Raw genomic sequence first — 16,349 nt, 5'->3', positions numbered from 1 at the left:
CAAACAGAGACCAAGGGGTGAAGAAGCAGCAGCAGCTTCCAGAAGAGAGTTTTCTGGCTCAGTTTGTGTTGTAAGAAGGTTTTATGGTTTGCTCGTTCGCTTGTTCATTTCTAGAAAAAGTGCCCAGAAGAGTCTCCTGTCCCCTTGTCGCTGTGCCCAGAGGGAAGGGGGGGAAAATCTTTGTCGTCGACATGAGCTATAGAAGGAGCCACAGGCCTCAGATATTGCTTAGAAACTCGTATTTCAGATTTAAATACCATACACAGTAAAAATAGAGCTGAAAGTACCGCCCCACATTGTCTGCAAATCATTGCCAGAATGAACAGCTTCAATAAATTAAAAACAAAACAAAAAAATTGAAATATTATTTACGTCTCAATAAAAATTGCAGTAAAACCATTTACCTTTTCCTTTGTGTGTGTGTTTTCGGTTTTTTTTCTTTATATTATATATAATATATATTTATATATGTATAGGGCTGCTCCAGGGCAGCATTTTTAGCATACTTAGTCAGAGAAACACGAGGGAGCATGCTTAGTGCACCAGGGTGCAGGGAAGGGGCAGCCATGGTCCCCCCACAGGCGCTGTGCCCCATCCCTGCAGCCAAAATTGCGAACCCTGCCCCTTCCCGCGTGAATTTTATGCCCAAATTTCAAGCACGGGTCTCCGAGTGCTGGGACCCCTGGGGATGGGGAGGGGGGGAAGGACCAGGGTGGGTGCAGGAGGGACACTAAGCATCCGCCGTTATGTTTCCCGACTCTGGAAAGACTCATCCGCCTTTGCTTCGGTTTCAGCACGTGCGCTCCCGAAAATGCACACGCGGGTATAAATACTCCACCCTTACCCCACCACCCTCCTCCCCTCCCCCTCCCTCCCCCCCCCCCCAAGTTTAAATATCCCCCCACCCCATCCCTGTCCCCGCTCTCCAGGTGCCCTGGGTGGGTGTCAGGACACCTCGATGATCTCCATGCTGCCCGAAAAGCTGGACTGTTTGCCGATTTTGCCCAGCTCTTCCCGGGCCCTGCCCTCCGACATGGTCTCCTCGAACTCCATCTGGCAGCTCCTCCGCTTGAACTGCTTCTCGGCGCTGGCCTCCTCGTGCCAGCTGTGCCGCCCGTCCCGCGGCTCGGCCCGTGCCTTGTCCCTCAGTCTGATCTCGCAGCCGCCCGCCACCCCGCCGCAGCCGAACGGCGGTGGATACGGGCTGGCGCCAGCGAACAGGCTCCCACCGCTACCGCCGGCGCCACTGGAGTCCATGCCGAAGTACCAGCTGGCCTCGCCGGAGGGGGTGCTGGGGGACTCCAGGTGCACCCCACTCCAGGTGGTGGTGGTGGTGGTGGTGGCACCAGCAGCGGCAGCCGGCTGGCCGAGCCGCGGGGGCAGCCCGTCCTCGGCGCCAGGGCTCTTGCGTGCAGTGCAGGGCCCGCCAACGTTGAGGCTGAGCCCGTGGGCCGGCGAACCCGCCGGGTGCCGGTGCTTCCGTCGCTGCCTCACCTTGGCCTCCAGCAGGAGGTCAGGCCCGCTCGGCCGGTCGGGGCTGTCCGCCCCTGGGGAGAAGGGGCTGAGACCACCAGGGCCTGAGGGGCTGTCTAGCTTGCAGAGTTTGGGGGCATCCCCGGGGCCAGGGGGTCCAGGGGGCTCCTGCCGCAGGCCGGGGGAGTAGGCGGACTTGATGTCCAGGGAGAAGGAGCGTTTCAGGCGGTTGGTGTCCTGGATGCGTTCAGAGGAGAGGTGCAAGCCGTTGAGCCCCTGCTGCAGGGCGGTGGGCGACAGGACCTTCGTGGTCCCGCCTTGCCGCTCAGGGTCGCTGTGGGGGGATGCCGGGCTGGAGCCTCTTGGCACCTCCTCGGCCTTCTCTGAGGTAGGTGGTGGGGGGTGCCGGCTGCCCTCAGCCGCCTCTGCTGGGTCCTGCTGGGTGTCCCCCTCGCCCCGGTCACCCTTTGACTTCAGGGCCTTGAGGAGCTTCAGGCTCCTTTCGTACTCCAGGAGCTGGCCCAGGAAGTTGAAGTTGGGTGAGATGGACGGGCGACGGTCCTTAACGAACCTGCCAAGAGGCACAGACAGCCCCAGTTGGTATTTGGTCCTTCAGTGGGTTACCCCTACTCTCTCGGCCTCTCTGGAGAGAAGAGGCATTGTTCAGGACCTTCTGAACAGACCCTCTGAAGAAAGGGGTCTTGGGGAACCATGTGGCCTCAGGATGCTCCAGGGGTAGAGCTGGGACTGCCTCCCCCTCCACTTTACTGCACCCAACCATTCCTCATTGCATGCACTTTATGAAGGGAGGTTTGGTTTGGTTTCACTAGGACTCAGCCAAGGCAAGACAGAGGTTCGAGCTCCCACCCTCTCCTTCTGGGCTCAGCCTGCTGTCCTTCCCTGGTGTGAAGCATAATGGCATAAGCCCTTCATGCCCTCCAGGGAAAACTCACCTGTAAGCATCATCTGACGACATACCCATGGTCTTCATGATGTAGGCAATGGCGATGGTGGCTGACCGGGAGATCCCAGCCAAGCAGTGCACAATCACCTGGCAGCTGGACACCTTGGCCTTGTCTGGAGCACAGTAGAGGAAACAGAGACAAAAGCATCAATGTGGTCAGCAATGGTGAGCAAAATGACTCTAGCCTCCCTCCCTAACCCTCAACCCCTTTGTGTGAAAGAACAAGAGTTGCTGGGAGTAAGACCATGGAGGACAGGTTTTGAAGGCTGAGAACCAGAGGGTCTGCAACCATTTGTAACTAAAGCTCACCAATGAATTCAATGGACTTGTCCAGCCATGGAAGCAGCTTCTCACAGTAGTTGTCATTGACAGGAATGCGCATGAAGTGACTGTCACAGATGAAGTCTGGCTTGGGACAGGAGTTGCTGGCATTGAGGACATAGCTTATCCCATTCTGCGTCATCAAGTCCTGATGGGAAAGAAGTGATCGAATGATTGGCTGAGTTAGGCCAGCACCGAGTGCTGAAGATACACCTTGCCATGCACCACCTGCCTTTTCCCATCCCAATGTCTTCTCCTGTGGGTCTCCCACTGCTGCCTTGGCCTAGTTGATGGTAGCACAGCAGAGACCAGCTGAGAAGGTTGTGTCAATTTACATGACACAGGTTTGAACCTCAGCAGGTTTACTTTGGTCCAAGTAAAAGTAAACAAGACCAAAGGCACCTGGAAGGGAGTCCCAGAGGGGAAAACCCAAGAACCCCTATGAGAGGAATAGAAAAATACAAGACAGAAAATCAGTGAAAACTCTGGCTGAAAGTTTTGAAAGTATCAACTGAGGGAGAGAGGAGGTATCTCACCAACAGAGTGAGGCCAGTCACTGATAGCACCCTATGTTAACCCATGTCTTTGCTCCCACACCCCTCAGAAATGCATCGGGAGTTCTCACAGATTTGCTAGGTGTTCATAGTTCTTCACTGTGGACACATGCTCTCATGTTGGGACACAGGCAGGTGGTGAGGGGAATCATCTCTTCCCTCTTTCTGACACTGGAGTGAACTTGGACTTGTTTTGTGTGACTTTTCTGCTTTGGGCACTCAATGGCCACCATCAGTGCCCATATTTCGGAATCAATAAAATGCAATGGCACAAAGAAGACCCTAGGTAAATAGGGTCAGATGAAAAATTGCAATGAGTGGGTGAGTTTCGACCCACAGGCCATCCATCAGGGAACTGGCTTGCTGGGTACGTACCGCTGTGTTCACATCAACTGCCATTCCTTCCATCCCAGGGCTATGTCCAGCTTCACCTGTATGCAGTGCTGACACCAAATTTATGGCTCATCTGACCCCTGTCTCTTTTCCCATCCCATCAGCTTAGGTATCACCTGTACAACTGGGGGGAGGCTGCTTATAAAAAATGAGGGAACATCTGTGCCAGCTGCTGGGCGTCAGTGCCTGGTCTGCAGTATTCCAGGGAAGACCCAGAGTTAAACGTAAGGAGAAAACATGGAGATAAAAGAGTCCTTCCACACATCGTGGAGCTGCCATGAGGGATCTCTCCTTTGCAACGTGCTGGAGAAGAGAAGCATCGTCCATGCACAGCCTCTGCACTTGACCCTGCTCTGTTGCCTATGAGCATCTTCTGGCCACATCGTGGGGATGGCAGAAAACACAGCTCCAAAAGATGAACAAAACCCTCCGAGGAGGCAAGGAGGAAAGGAAACCATCAGTTTCCCTGCCTGACATTGGCTCCTCAGGAGATCGCACCAGGATTTTGGCCCTGGCTCTCCAGTGGCCAGTTCCTGCCCACCCCAGCAGGCTCTGCAGAGCCCAGCCTCGGCTCGGCGGAGCCAGCCCAGCTCCCGGGCTCACATTCTTGGCATTTTTCTCTTTCATTTCCTTCTACTCCCTGTATATAATTTCTCTCTCCCTCCTTTCTGTCTCCAACCCCCCTCCGGCATCGGCATCGTGGTCCCTCTCCCCCCTCGCCTGCCCCGGGTGAGGACGCCTGGCTGGCTCCCTCCTGCCCGCGGTAGGCAGGCGCCCGGCGGCATTTTAACTGCAATTCCTCTTTCTTTCTTCTCACAGTTATTTTTCCTTTAAACAAAATTCCTTCCCTGGCATGACATCACAGCACAGCCCTTCCAGCACCTTTAAAAGGGCACTGTCCCTCTTTTCTCCTCTCTCTTCCACAGCAAAACTTTGCTCATTTTTGGGGCTCCTAAATAAGCCCCTGGCCAGAGCTGCCTGTCCCCATGGTGCCGTGGCTGAATAACCCAGCTTGTTCCCACTCTCTCTGGCTCCCAAGGGGATCACAGGGTTGCTGAAACTGGTGCTATCTGGCAGCCTGGCTGGCTAAGAGGGTGGGTGCAAAGTTCACTCCTGTTCCACATCTCCGTCTAGCTGTAGTAACTCCCCTTCCAAGCCCAGGTTTTCCCGGCTGTACTCTCCTGCCCCTGAGTTTGTGATGGGCACTTGGGAAGAGTCTGACCACCTCAAAGCTCATCGATATAAGATAACTCATCCTGCGACCACCTTCCCCAGTTCTGCCAGGCTCTGCCTATGCACTCCCTGCCTTCAGCCTCCTGGTAGCGTCAGACCAACCACCTGTGGTCCTCCCACCGGACAGGGGAAGAGTCCTTAATGCCCTCACCCTTCTGCATAGTGGGGGTCCCAGATGGGACGGACATGTCCCCTCGACAGGGTCATACCTTGTTTAGGACGTCTTTCTGGGAACCCAGGTAGAGATGTGGCAGGATGCGTGTGGGGCCAACGTTGGCCACGGGCAAGCATGGCTGGGAGATGCTCATCGGCAGGATGGCAGCTGGCTTCCCCTCGCAGAGCCCCGGGAAGCAGGATGAGAAGGTGGCAAAGCCTCCTGTGGAGAAAATGGGGACATTGAGCTTGTAGCAGTGAGGCTGAGACCATCAGTACCTGGCACCCTTAGGTCCTGGCTGGGGCCAAAGCGGTGATAACCCTGCAACACTGAGAACAGAGCCTTCAAGAGCAAAAACCCAACAGCCATCAAACCAGTGCAGACATGTTGTGATGACTGTGCCACACACATGGAGAAAGGAACAGAAACCCAGCTTTGATTTTTCCTGCCGCAACTGTATATTAATGCACGTGAGGCATCCCGCACTCCCTCCTGTTCTTTGCAACTTCATTCAGACAAACAACAGGAAGAGAAAGTCCTTTTCTTGGCTGCCTACTACTCTGAGGACAACCAGGATCAGTTTTTGATAGCAAAACCTGCCAGGGCAGGATGATGACAAGGAAGTCCACTGAGATGCAAAGTTCCCCAGGGTGGGGAGGTCAGTGCAAACCTTGCTACAATGGCTACACTTACACATTGCAGTTTCTGAGAGTTGCCCCCTCTGCCCAACCCCACCTAGCCCATGTTTTCCACCACATCGGACCAGACTGGGACATCGGTACCTGCAGGCCATTGCTGTTTTTCATGCTCTGACCTTACTGAATGTGACAGCGAGCAGCACCCAATTTACTTCACCAAGCTGCTGGGCAGTCATACCCAGCTTGTGCATCTTGAAGCCCAATATTGAAAGAAAACCCCAAGCTGGGGCCGTGGTAGGTGGCATCTGACAGCCAGAGCCATTACCATGGTGTCTGGCATGGTCAAAAGTACAGATTAAATGTGATTGAGCCTGCCTGAAAGCCAGTCTCCCGCCCAAGCGGCAAGAGCACTGACTTGAGCAGGGCAGCAAGCATTGCTCTACCTGCATGGTGGACAGCTCGGGAAGCTGGAAAACCCCCAGTGCTGTCGCACATCCTGCGTGGTTGCATAAGGCCACTGGTGATCCTGATTTGCTCTCACTCACTGATCCCGTTCTGTGAGGTAGAGCTGGGTCTGGATAGTGGTGGCCCAACCTCCCTCCCCTCCAGCTGAGGACATTTGGGTGGCAGCTTGGTGCAACGAAGAGGACCTTGGGTTGTATTAGCCCAACCAGTCTCCCTTGAGGTTTTCCCAGTCATGCGAATGAGCAGATGCAACTTGACATCACCCAAAGGGCAGAGATGACTTTGGGGCTTGACCACCTTTGACGGCCAGAGGGACCAGGATGCCCCCACGAGATCATTCAGAAAGTCCAAGTATCTGGATTTAGCACCATGGGAATCCCTGGCCCATCTCCACAGCTAAACAAGACCTGTTAATGAGCCTTTGGTAATGATCTTTCCATTCAGTCTCTCTCCCCTTTGGAAGAAGGGCAGCCTTGGCACATTCTCAGTTTACTTTCTGCAGCACCTTTCCAGCATTTCTGCTGACCCTTCTGGAGCACCTCCCTGGTTGCTGGTGTGGCACCCAGGCTCTGGTGGTGAATGACTGGTACTGCAGACAACCCACCTCACGTGTTTGGGAGGTGAAGGTGATGGAGAAGCCAGAGCAGTGCACAAAATTATGTTCACACCACCTGAGAACGTCCAAGGTCCTCCATCAACCTCCATCTCAGCAGCTCCTGGTGTCAGCTCTCACTGCCCCAAGAGGAAGGTGTTCTCCAACCAACCTCTTTTCTCCCCTCTCTTATGTTTTCCTGGCTGGCAGTTAACAGAGCTGCCAGCTTCAAAATCTGGCCAAGCCGGGAAGGGTAGAGTTAAAGCACCTTATCTTCTCTAGACTTCCTTTTCTCTGGCTCCCTCCGAAATGACATCACCTCTCAACTGGGACATTAAATCAGAGCGAAAGCAGGAGGCCCAGTGCAGGTGCAGCACAGCTCCAGTTACTGCTCATCCCTGTGCTGTGTCCCCATTGCCAAGGGGTGTAAATCACCAGCCAGAGCCCTGTGTTGACACGTGCAACCTCCCTGCTTAGTCCCGCGCTTAAGTAGACACTGCTGATGCCTGGGGGATGCTCAAGCAGAAACCCAGCAGGACATGTTTCCTTCAGCTCCCCCCAGGGAAGCCTGCAGCACATGGGGTTGAGTGGGGCGCAGATTTGACCCCTAGACTCAGGCAAAACAACATGGGAATTTTTCTGAAGGAACTCAGCACATTTTTGAGGAGGAGGGTGCACGCAAGCACAGCCCCAGGGATCGGTGCCTGCTCTTGTCCCAGGTCCCCAGCCTCTTGCGCTCACTTGTACCCGTCAAGAGGCACCCGGGGCCATGTACGGTTTCATATCGCTCTTTAAAAGCCGGGAGCGCGGGGTGATCTCATAGCTAAAGCAGGTCAGGGCACGCCGCTCTCTCCCCCTTGCCCGCCGCCGCCGGCACTTGCACGGCAGCAGATCCTCTTCCAGCCCTGCCCGGGGAAGTCCAGGCAGAGGGGTCTGTGAAGCAGGTGGGGATGTCTGCAGAGAGCAGCAGCAGCACCCTCAGCTGTGGTGCCTACCCTGGCACGCTGCCAGCAACTGGAGGATGCCGGCACCCAAAATGATGCCTGTAGCTTGCCCTGCTTGTCCCAAGCAAAGCTTCAACCCCGTGTCTGGGAGCCCAGGCATGCTCCCATCCCACCTGTCCTCATTTCCCCCATGCTTGCAGCTGCTGAGGACAGCCCGGGCTTGGGGGAAACCCTAGAGAAGGGGCCGGGTACAAGACACCATCCCAACCTTGAAGTGACACTCAGCCCACCCCACCCCATGCCGGCTGCTCTAACATGCCTTTCATTTTTAGAAAGCAAAGCAGCTCTTCAAAAACAGTCCCAAAGGCAGTAAATGTCCCTGGCTGGGCTCCAACCGATACCTGGGCATTCTCCCCTCTATACCCCAGGCCATGAATCTCAGCTTTGGCTGGGAGAGCGCGGCAGAGCCCCACGGGGTGAAGAGCCAGAGCAGCACTGGGTCTTTCTAGTCTTTCCTCTTTTATTCGCAGTGCTGGTGCCAGGAGCACTGCTTCTCTTGGCACGTGGGGAATTAAGCTCAGGAAGGATTTGTGTATGACGTGGAGTGGGTGCTTGGGGATCTCTGGTTTCTCCTTGATGCTCCCCTCGAGCCTGGCGAGGGCTTGCTGAGGAGGAGCTGGTCCCTGAGCAGCACAGCTCTGTGCACTGCTTACGGCTCCTGCACTCCTGAGGGCTCTCAAAACCGTTCCCTGGAAAACCCAGTGTCTTCCTGCCTCTTGCATGAGGCAGAGCTGGGGCCCAGGAGGAGAGGTGGGATGTTTGGGCACAGGTAACCAGGCCAGAAGTAGGGATGCCTTCACTGCTCCTGCTGAAAATGGAGGAAGCAGGAGCCAAGAACCAGCATCAGGTTCTTCCTCTGGGAGGGCTTTGGGGGGTTCATTCAGCAATAACCCCAAAGACATAAAAACCCTTAGTGGTGTCCAGCTCAAGGTGGGGCTGAAGACAAATGCAGCTTTTGGGAGGGAGGGGAGTGCTGTCACCTTCCCCCAGAGGAAGAGTGCGACAACCGAAACCTTGTTTCTTCTCCCATACCAGGCTTCACTCAGGGGGTGCTGACCCTCCCTTCCACCCATGGTTCTGCCCTGCAGAGACCCCTGTGGGCCAGGCCCCAGCCCTGCTCTGCGCAGCTCTGGCGGCAAACAGAGGAGGGGGAAAAACTCCACAACTTCTCCTTCATCCCCATCTTTGCCAGGCCCTCCCCTCTGCACGTTTTCCAGCTGAACGTCTATGACAACCTCCCAGTGAAACTGGATTTATCGGGAGAACAGATGCCACAGAAGGAAGGCAGCCAGCCCGGGAATCCTTCCCAAGCCTATCCATCAGCCCTGGGGGAGATGCCAGTAGCATCTTTGAATAAGCCCCTGTGGTACCAGTACCGCTGCAACTGTTGGGGAGCCCTGCGACTTTTCCCCTTCAGCAGCAAACTGCACAGTGAGGACCCCATTTGTCAGTCTCTCTTTGCACCAGTGGCTGCGCCAGACCATGAGATGGCTATAACAAAAATGAACAAAAAGCCCCAACGCTGGCGCTGAGCTGACGGGCATGGAAGGAGATCAGAAGGTGGAAGAACAGAGGTGTTGGACTGCCAAGCTGGGACCTTGCCGCACCTGGGGACCCCTCCACTGCCTTGGCTGTCACCTTCAGGTGGTCTCTGGGGACATTCAGCTCATAGTTGGGACACTGATAACACCTCAGGCATCACCCATCACCTGCAAGTTGCTCTGCTCCGCTCTCTGCCAAGGCAGGGCAGCAGCAGTGGTGCAGGGAGGGTGACACAGAAGGTGACAAAGTCCAGGCTAGGGACAGGGATACAGCGTGGCATCATTTTCCTCCTGGTGGTAAGCCCCAGCTTTGGGGATTTACAATCTGTTGAGCTGCACTGAATGTTAAGGGAAAAGTTGCTGGGGATAAAAGGGAGGTGTGGTGCACACTAAGCAGGGCTATCCCAGCTCCCTGTGTCACTCCCTGCACCGAGGCCATCTTCCTAGGTTGGAGGTGTAAAGTGGAAACAGGGAAATGATGGGGCTTGAAAACCCTCTCATGTCTTGCTCTGACAGCTGCAGACTGCCCATTCATCTCCAGCCCCAGGGACTCACATCCTTCAGTCCCTTGAAACAACCCAACAGCTCTGGCCTCAATGCTGCACCCCGACGACTGCAAGCTGTCACAAAAGGGTTGCCCAGGGTACCTGCCTCACCCCAAACCCACTCCTTGGGAGAGCCACGTGTCTCTTGAACACCCCCAGCCCCATGAGTCTCCTAAATGCCCCCCCTGACACACCAAGCAGCGGGGACATGCCCTGTTCACAAGTCTCCCATGTGCATGGTGGAGCACACCGAACCCAAAGTCCCCCAGCAGGAAACAGGGATAGAAGAGGCGACATGTCACCCTGCTGTGCAAGGATGAGGGAAACAGGCACAGCAAGAGCTGCAAACCCTCCTTGGGCCAGCAGCTGTCCCACCTCCTCACCCCCGGCTCCCCCCCAGGAGCTGGCAGGAGACCTACAGGGGGTATTAAAGAGGTGGTTTATAGCCCACCCTCATTGCTCCTGTAATGAATGTTAAGAAGTAGCAGCTGGAGCTGCTCAGAGACCCGTTCCCTGTGCAGGTGCTGGGGCTTTTGTGGCAGCCCACAGCCCCACCAGTGGGTTTTGCACCTGTGCTTGTTCTGGAGACCTTCTGTCCCCCTAAAGCTCCCAGCGGCCGGAGGGGCTGAGAGAGGCCTGGCTCTGCTCAGCTCTCATTAAAATGCCTGCGGTGGCTGAGAGCTGCTGCCAGGGCGGCACGTGGCGAGGGGCAGCGGGGCATGCAAGTGAGCACGCGCCTCGGCTGCTGCTGGAGCAGCCACCACACCAGCACGGTTCCCCCACTGCTGTGCCGGCTCAGTGGCCGGGACGGTGCCTGGATGCCCCCTCTCTATCACCCCAGCCTCTGGGGACACGCTGCTCCCAGTGCCCTGACTTATACATCCCCAGGTGTTAAACCACCTTGCTGAATTGAGTCATGGCAGATGATGAGAGCCAGGGGGACCTGCAAAATCCCACCCCTCCTCTGCATCGTGCCCAGCCTTGGCAGGGTAGTGAGCCCGAGCATTCAGCTGAGCATCTCTGTAGCGGGTTGAACTGAAGGAAGGAAAGCGGAGGGGCCAGGCACGCCGCACGTGAATCCCCAAAGCCACTGGGAAAATCCCTCTTTGCAAACCGCCGTCTCCCTGGCTCTCGTGCTGGGTGGGAGCCTGTTGGTGCCGGCAGCTAAGCCGGGCGGCGTGATGAAACACTGCTTACTGCCACCCTTACTCACTGTGCTCTGGGAAGCTCCAGGGCTTTGTCAGCACTTCCCGCTGCCTGGGACGTTTCTGAGTTTTCTCCCTGCCTCCATCCTCGCTGTACCCCTCTCAGCGCTGCCGCCCTCTTTGCTTTTCCTCAGCTCTGCTGGCAATGCCTGGTGCTCGCAGCCCTGCCAGCGATGCTGGATGCGGGCAGCCTGCTTGCTTGCATGCCCTTCCAACCTGCCTGGGTGAAATCCCGGTGCTCTGCAGCCTGGCCAACTCGCCCTCTTCCTGGCTGATGCTCTTTTACTTCCACCCATCTGAGAGAGATGTCTGGTGCTCGCCTAGTCTCCTGTCCCCATCCCGCATCCCCCCACCCAGCACCTGTGCTCTTCCCCAACCCAGGTTTCACCTCACCTTCACTTGGCACCGAATTTCATCACCCCACTGCTGGCTCCCTTTTTTTTTTTTTATTTTCCAAGCAGTGGGGATGAGAAAGCCGATGAATCAGCTCTATTATGGATTCATGTGAATTCCCTGTTTCCCTAACGGTCACCCCAAACAGCCTCTGCCCATCTGCTGCTCCATCGCCCTGCTGCCTCCCAACCCACACCAGCCCCCCCTGGCCTCGCAGGCTGGTCACAGACCTCCCCTCCCGTTCTCCTGAACAGGCAGAAAACATCCTTAAAAAATGGAAAAGGGTCAGAAAGGAAGCCCTCCACCCACACAACCACAGACACGCTCTCGGAGCTGCTGGGCTTGATTTTCCTCTGGTGACTGTGCCTGCTTTGGACCAGCCTTACTCATTCTAAGTAAAGAAAAATGTGTCATTTCCAGGAGTGACTTATTACTGATGACACCACCACTGGGTTATGTATTTCATGCCACAAAAACCTGTCAAGCACTTTTAGCAGGCTCCCATTTTAAGTGGTGATGGAGGGGAAGTTTCTTGATTCAACCCTTCGGTAATCTAGGTCATTCCAGGCTCGGCATATTTTTAAGCTGCTCCAGTTAATATCCCCTTCCTCTGCTTGCCCTTCACCCTGGCCCGGGGGGTGGCAACACTGCAAACCCCCCTTCTGAAAGAAGTATCCCTGAAAACGGGCAGGCAGCAACCATGCTAGCGAAGCGAAATGGCTCCGTCGGGCAGCTGCCCGGGTGCGGGCAGCAGCGCAGGGCTCTTTCAGCCGATTCCTCCTTGCACACCTCGCCACACTTGCTCGTCCTTTTCCCACTGCACACCCCCCTTTCCCCGGGGCACGGACACCCGCAGCCGTGGTGACCCCTCCAAACCAGTTCCAGAGGGAGCAGAGATGCCAGCGGCAGAGCCTGCCCTGGTTCCCGCAGCCTTTCTCCATCCCTCCTCCTCCTCTGCTCCGTCCATGCACTCACCAAGCTTGCCTGAACGAAGAAGGGTTCAGGAGACCCCGGAGTGGTCCCCCGTGGCCAGGCAGCCTCGCTGGACCCCACACCAGGTTGGAAAGCTGCCCAATGCCGGGACCGCTGCAGATGCCCCTGCCCACTGCAGGCAGCCTCTCACCTGCCTGAAGGAGCTGCCCCCTCTGTGCAGCTCCTTGCCTGCTGCTGCCTGCAGGACCGGGCTAGCTGCCTCCGCAAGCGCTTCCGCACATTGCCCGTGGCTGGGAACTGGTGATCGCTCCCCCTCCGCACGCTCTCCGCTCGCCTCCATCTCCCCGCTCGCCAGCTGCCTGCGCTCTTTGTATCGCCAGCCATCGCCCTCCGCTCCCCGTCGGCCGCTCGGAAAAGGCGATCTCCGTCCCCCAGGCAAAGCAGGGCTCTGAGCAACCCCCTCTTCCCCCTCCGTCCCCATCGGAAGGAAAGGAGCCGGCCGGCTGACAAACCTCTCATGTCCCTGCTCTCCTTCATCCTCCGCACCCTTATTTTCAGCTTCATCTGCCCCTCGCGCATGTCTGTCCAGAACTGGTCCTCGGAGGGAGCAATCATTACATCCACGGGCATCCAGGCAGCTGGGCTGCGGCTCGCCGGGGCACCTCTCGCCTTAGCAAAACAACAGCTGGCGGGCAAACAAAACGCTAAAAAAACCAAAAAAAGCCCCCCCGCGGCAGGGCACCGCCAGCTGCCCCTGGCTCCAGCCTTCAGGCTGAAAAAATCAAAGGCATTAAAAAAATTGAGCGAGGTCGGGGGGCCCGGCGTAGCCCCCTTTCCCCGTCCTCCCTCTCGCTCCCTGCGTGCGCGGCTCCCGCTCCAGCCTGAATGAGCTCAGCCCATGAGCAACAGCTCTGCTGATCCATCCACCGCCGCGCTCATAGCGCGCTCATAGCGCGCTCATAGCTAACGGGTCAGGCATGCGACCGCATTCCTTACTCAGCACACAGACACGCAGGAGAACGCCGGGCCTGACATATGCTTCGCTCCCCGCTTAAAGGCGCAACTGCGATTTTCTCGCCCGCCCAAAGCCCCTCGCAAGCCAGTGGCCGCGGTGAGAGATGGATGGCTGCACCACGCTGGATTTGGCCCCGCAGAGTTAATTTGGGGACAGGGACTTGGAGGAAGCTAATGGCCACACCTCATTTCAGCACCAGCCAGGACGGTGTGCAATCAAACCCCCGCTCCCAAGGGGGGATATGCGGCACCGTTCTCCATCCCTGCTCCCTGCTGCCCCCCACCCGGCGATGGGCACCCCACGGTTGCACCCTATCCTGCCCCCTCCCCACAGCTGCTCCTGGCCGGACAAACGTGCATCCCCTGGGGGATGTCTAACTCTGAACCCCAGCACCAGGAAGGGGAATGCCATGATCTCCATTTCCCAAGGGGGAAACTGAGGCACAAAAGATTAAACAACTTCTCTGGGGTTCTCTGCTGCAGGAAAAGCTGGGGACCAGACAGCAGGTCCCTAACCACCAGCTCATCTTTCCTCTTGATGTCTCCACCGAGAGCATCACCCAGAAGGGATGCTCATCCTGGAGTGGTTTCAAACAGCTGGAGGCAAATGGGCCCCAACAGCTGGCGGGGAAAGGGGCTGGCGCTGGGCTGCTCACACCTGTGCGCAGCCACGTCGATGGAGTTATCTGCCCAGTCCCGGTGGAGAAGGACAGTGGTCTGGAGGAGATGCATCCTCCGCCAAAGCCTTTTCACGTGCAAAAGTCCAGCAAGAGGGAATATGCAGGAATGGGCTTTCCCAGCCCCGCTGGGGTCTATCCATCAGCGGTGGCTTCTGAAGCAGGTTGGGGGTTGATACGTTTTCTTCCTTGTATTTGTCCTGGGGAGAGAATTACTTGTCCCCCCCCCTTCCCACCCGCGGGACTCCTTAATACGTCTCCACACAGCTCCTTACGAGTTTATTGGTCTGAGCCCAGGCCTCCAGAAAATCATTCAGGATTATAGCAAGCGGAGGAGTGAGGCGGGGAGGCGGGGGGGGGGGCATGTATTGTGCCTTTGAAAATCTGAAGCTTTACAGGCTGAAAAACCCCAGGCTGAGCCATATGTGAGTGACTTCAGTGTTTTTCCTTTGAATGACATCACATGAGATGAGGTCACTGGCATTAACTAAGTGTTCTCCCCTCCCCCCCCTTCCCTGAGCGGAGCCAGTCTCCTAACAAGCCTTGTTGTTGTAACAAATATGGTTTGATTATTATCAGATGTGGGTCAGAGGTTGGATAAAATTCAAAGCGTGCTCCAACTAGGCTGGAAGAGAGAGAAGCAGCCTTCCACTAAGAGCCACTCTTGGGAAGCGGCTCCTGCAGCAGCTCCCCAGGAGGTCCGTGGTCCCCCACTTTTGCCACCTCCGTCCCTATAAGGGAGGGTGCATAATGCTGGCAGCCAGCGACAATGGCTCCCAGCAAGGGAGATGCCTCTGTCTCCCGCTGCTGCTGGGCCAGTGGTGCTCTACCCATGCTGGCGGGCAATTCTGCTGCGACTCGCTCTGTCAGCTGTGCTTGGGGCTCCACTGGGGTGGAAACCATCACCAGGTCATGCAGGGGCAGTGGCCGGCTGGCTGCTCTGTGCCAGCCAAAGGGGATGCTGCAGGAATCATGTGGTGAATTAGGGGGTGCGATCATTGACCTGTCTCTCACCCAGCAGTTCACAAACATGAATTTGCCTCCCCTCGCTGCCCTTTCGTTGCCTGACTCCCTCAGGCTTGTGAGAGCCCTCGGCACAAGTTATTTTGATACTGGCAGGTTCCTTCAGGATGCATTCGGACCTAGTTTTTCACTCAGGGCTGCAGCTAGGAAGCTGGGCACGGCACCACCAAGTAGTCCCTGATGCAGAAGGCTCACTGGTGTCCTGTGTCCCTCTGACCCTCAGCAAAAGACAAGCGAGCAACCCCCTTCCTCCATCAGTGTGAGGTCCAGCCACATGGAGATGCTACCCGCAGCCACCATTCCCCAAGCAGCGTCCTCTTCCCCATCCTCTTCATCCCTTTGCCAGGACCAGGGTAGGGGTCAGGAGCTGGTGCTGGGGCAGGGGAGTGCTAGCAAGTAGAGAGATGAAAGGCAACATCCATAGCATGGAGACACATCCTGTGTATCACCTGCTGCCCCTCAGTCTCTTTTCTCAGGTGCTCCTCCTGGCCAGGATGTCACCCACTCTAGGAGACCGAGGTACATCATCTGGGGAGAGATGCCCAGCCTTGCTGGCCCTGCTTCACTCTCATCGCCACAGTGCTCAGCAGCAAAAAACCTACTGCAAAGGGTTGGAGGGAGTCACGCAACCCGCCTGCAAGAGCAGGGAGCAGAAAGCCCCTGTTGAGCACCTACATCGCAACGGTACCTATAGCCTGGCGCAAGCCCAGCTGGGCAACGGCCAGCGGTTCCTCTCTCCACCCAGCACCAGGACCTTATAATAATTGCCAGCGCTGACCTTTCACAAGCGTGCGGCATTGGCCCGGGAAAAGGGGGTGGCAGACAAGGGGAGGCAGGTTTCTCAAAAGGAAGGAAACCATAACTGGGCAGCGGCTCCTGCCCATCGCGATCTCTTACTGAGGAAGTTGCCTTCCTCCCATCGGCTTTCCAGAAAAGAGAAATGAAATTACATGGCGTTTTTGTAAGTCTTGGCAACCGGAGGGTTGCTCTTCTGTAAGTCCCTTCTCCTCCGTCCCTCTCTGCCTTTGGCCCTTTCACTCGCCTTTTCTGGGTCCGATGGTTAAAAACGTGGCCAGAGGGGGAGGGGAAGCTCCTCGAGGTAATTATAGAATCGGGAAAACAAGTTGTCTGACGACAGCATTGCTAAACAGGGAGGTTTAGAGCATAGGTCTGGAATACAATCAGCTCGCACATACATGACCTGGCTTAACCTCTCCCAGGGATGCA

The 16,349-nt window shown here is 56.5% G+C and overlaps 1 protein-coding gene across 2 annotated transcripts in view; it reads right to left on the bottom strand.

Moving 5' to 3' along the window:
• Positions 1-224: 224 nt before the first annotated feature.
• Positions 225-16,349, bottom strand: part of DUSP8 (dual specificity phosphatase 8) — a 28,808-nt gene continuing 12,683 nt past the window's right edge. Inside the window, exons 1-5 of one of the 2 annotated variants that reach the window (XM_082484824.1) lie at positions 12,921-13,231; positions 5,148-5,314; positions 2,747-2,906; positions 2,427-2,550; positions 225-2,044 (exon numbers count right to left, since the gene is read on the bottom strand). In XM_082484824.1, coding sequence (XP_082340950.1) covers positions 946-2,044; positions 2,427-2,550; positions 2,747-2,906; positions 5,148-5,314; positions 12,921-13,038 — 1,668 coding nt within the window. In that variant the 5' untranslated portion in view covers positions 13,039-13,231 and the 3' untranslated portion in view covers positions 225-945. Of the gene's footprint in view, positions 2,045-2,426; positions 2,551-2,746; positions 2,907-5,147; positions 5,315-12,920; positions 13,232-16,349 lie in introns of those variants that run through there. The other variant, XM_082484825.1, reaches the window with a different exon arrangement.

The sequence above is a fragment of the Vanellus vanellus genome (assembly GCF_965231255.1).
Source record: "Vanellus vanellus genome assembly, chromosome: 6".
Lineage (NCBI taxonomy): Eukaryota > Metazoa > Chordata > Aves > Charadriiformes > Charadriidae > Vanellus > Vanellus vanellus.
This window is presented reverse-complemented; position numbering and strand designations above follow the sequence as displayed.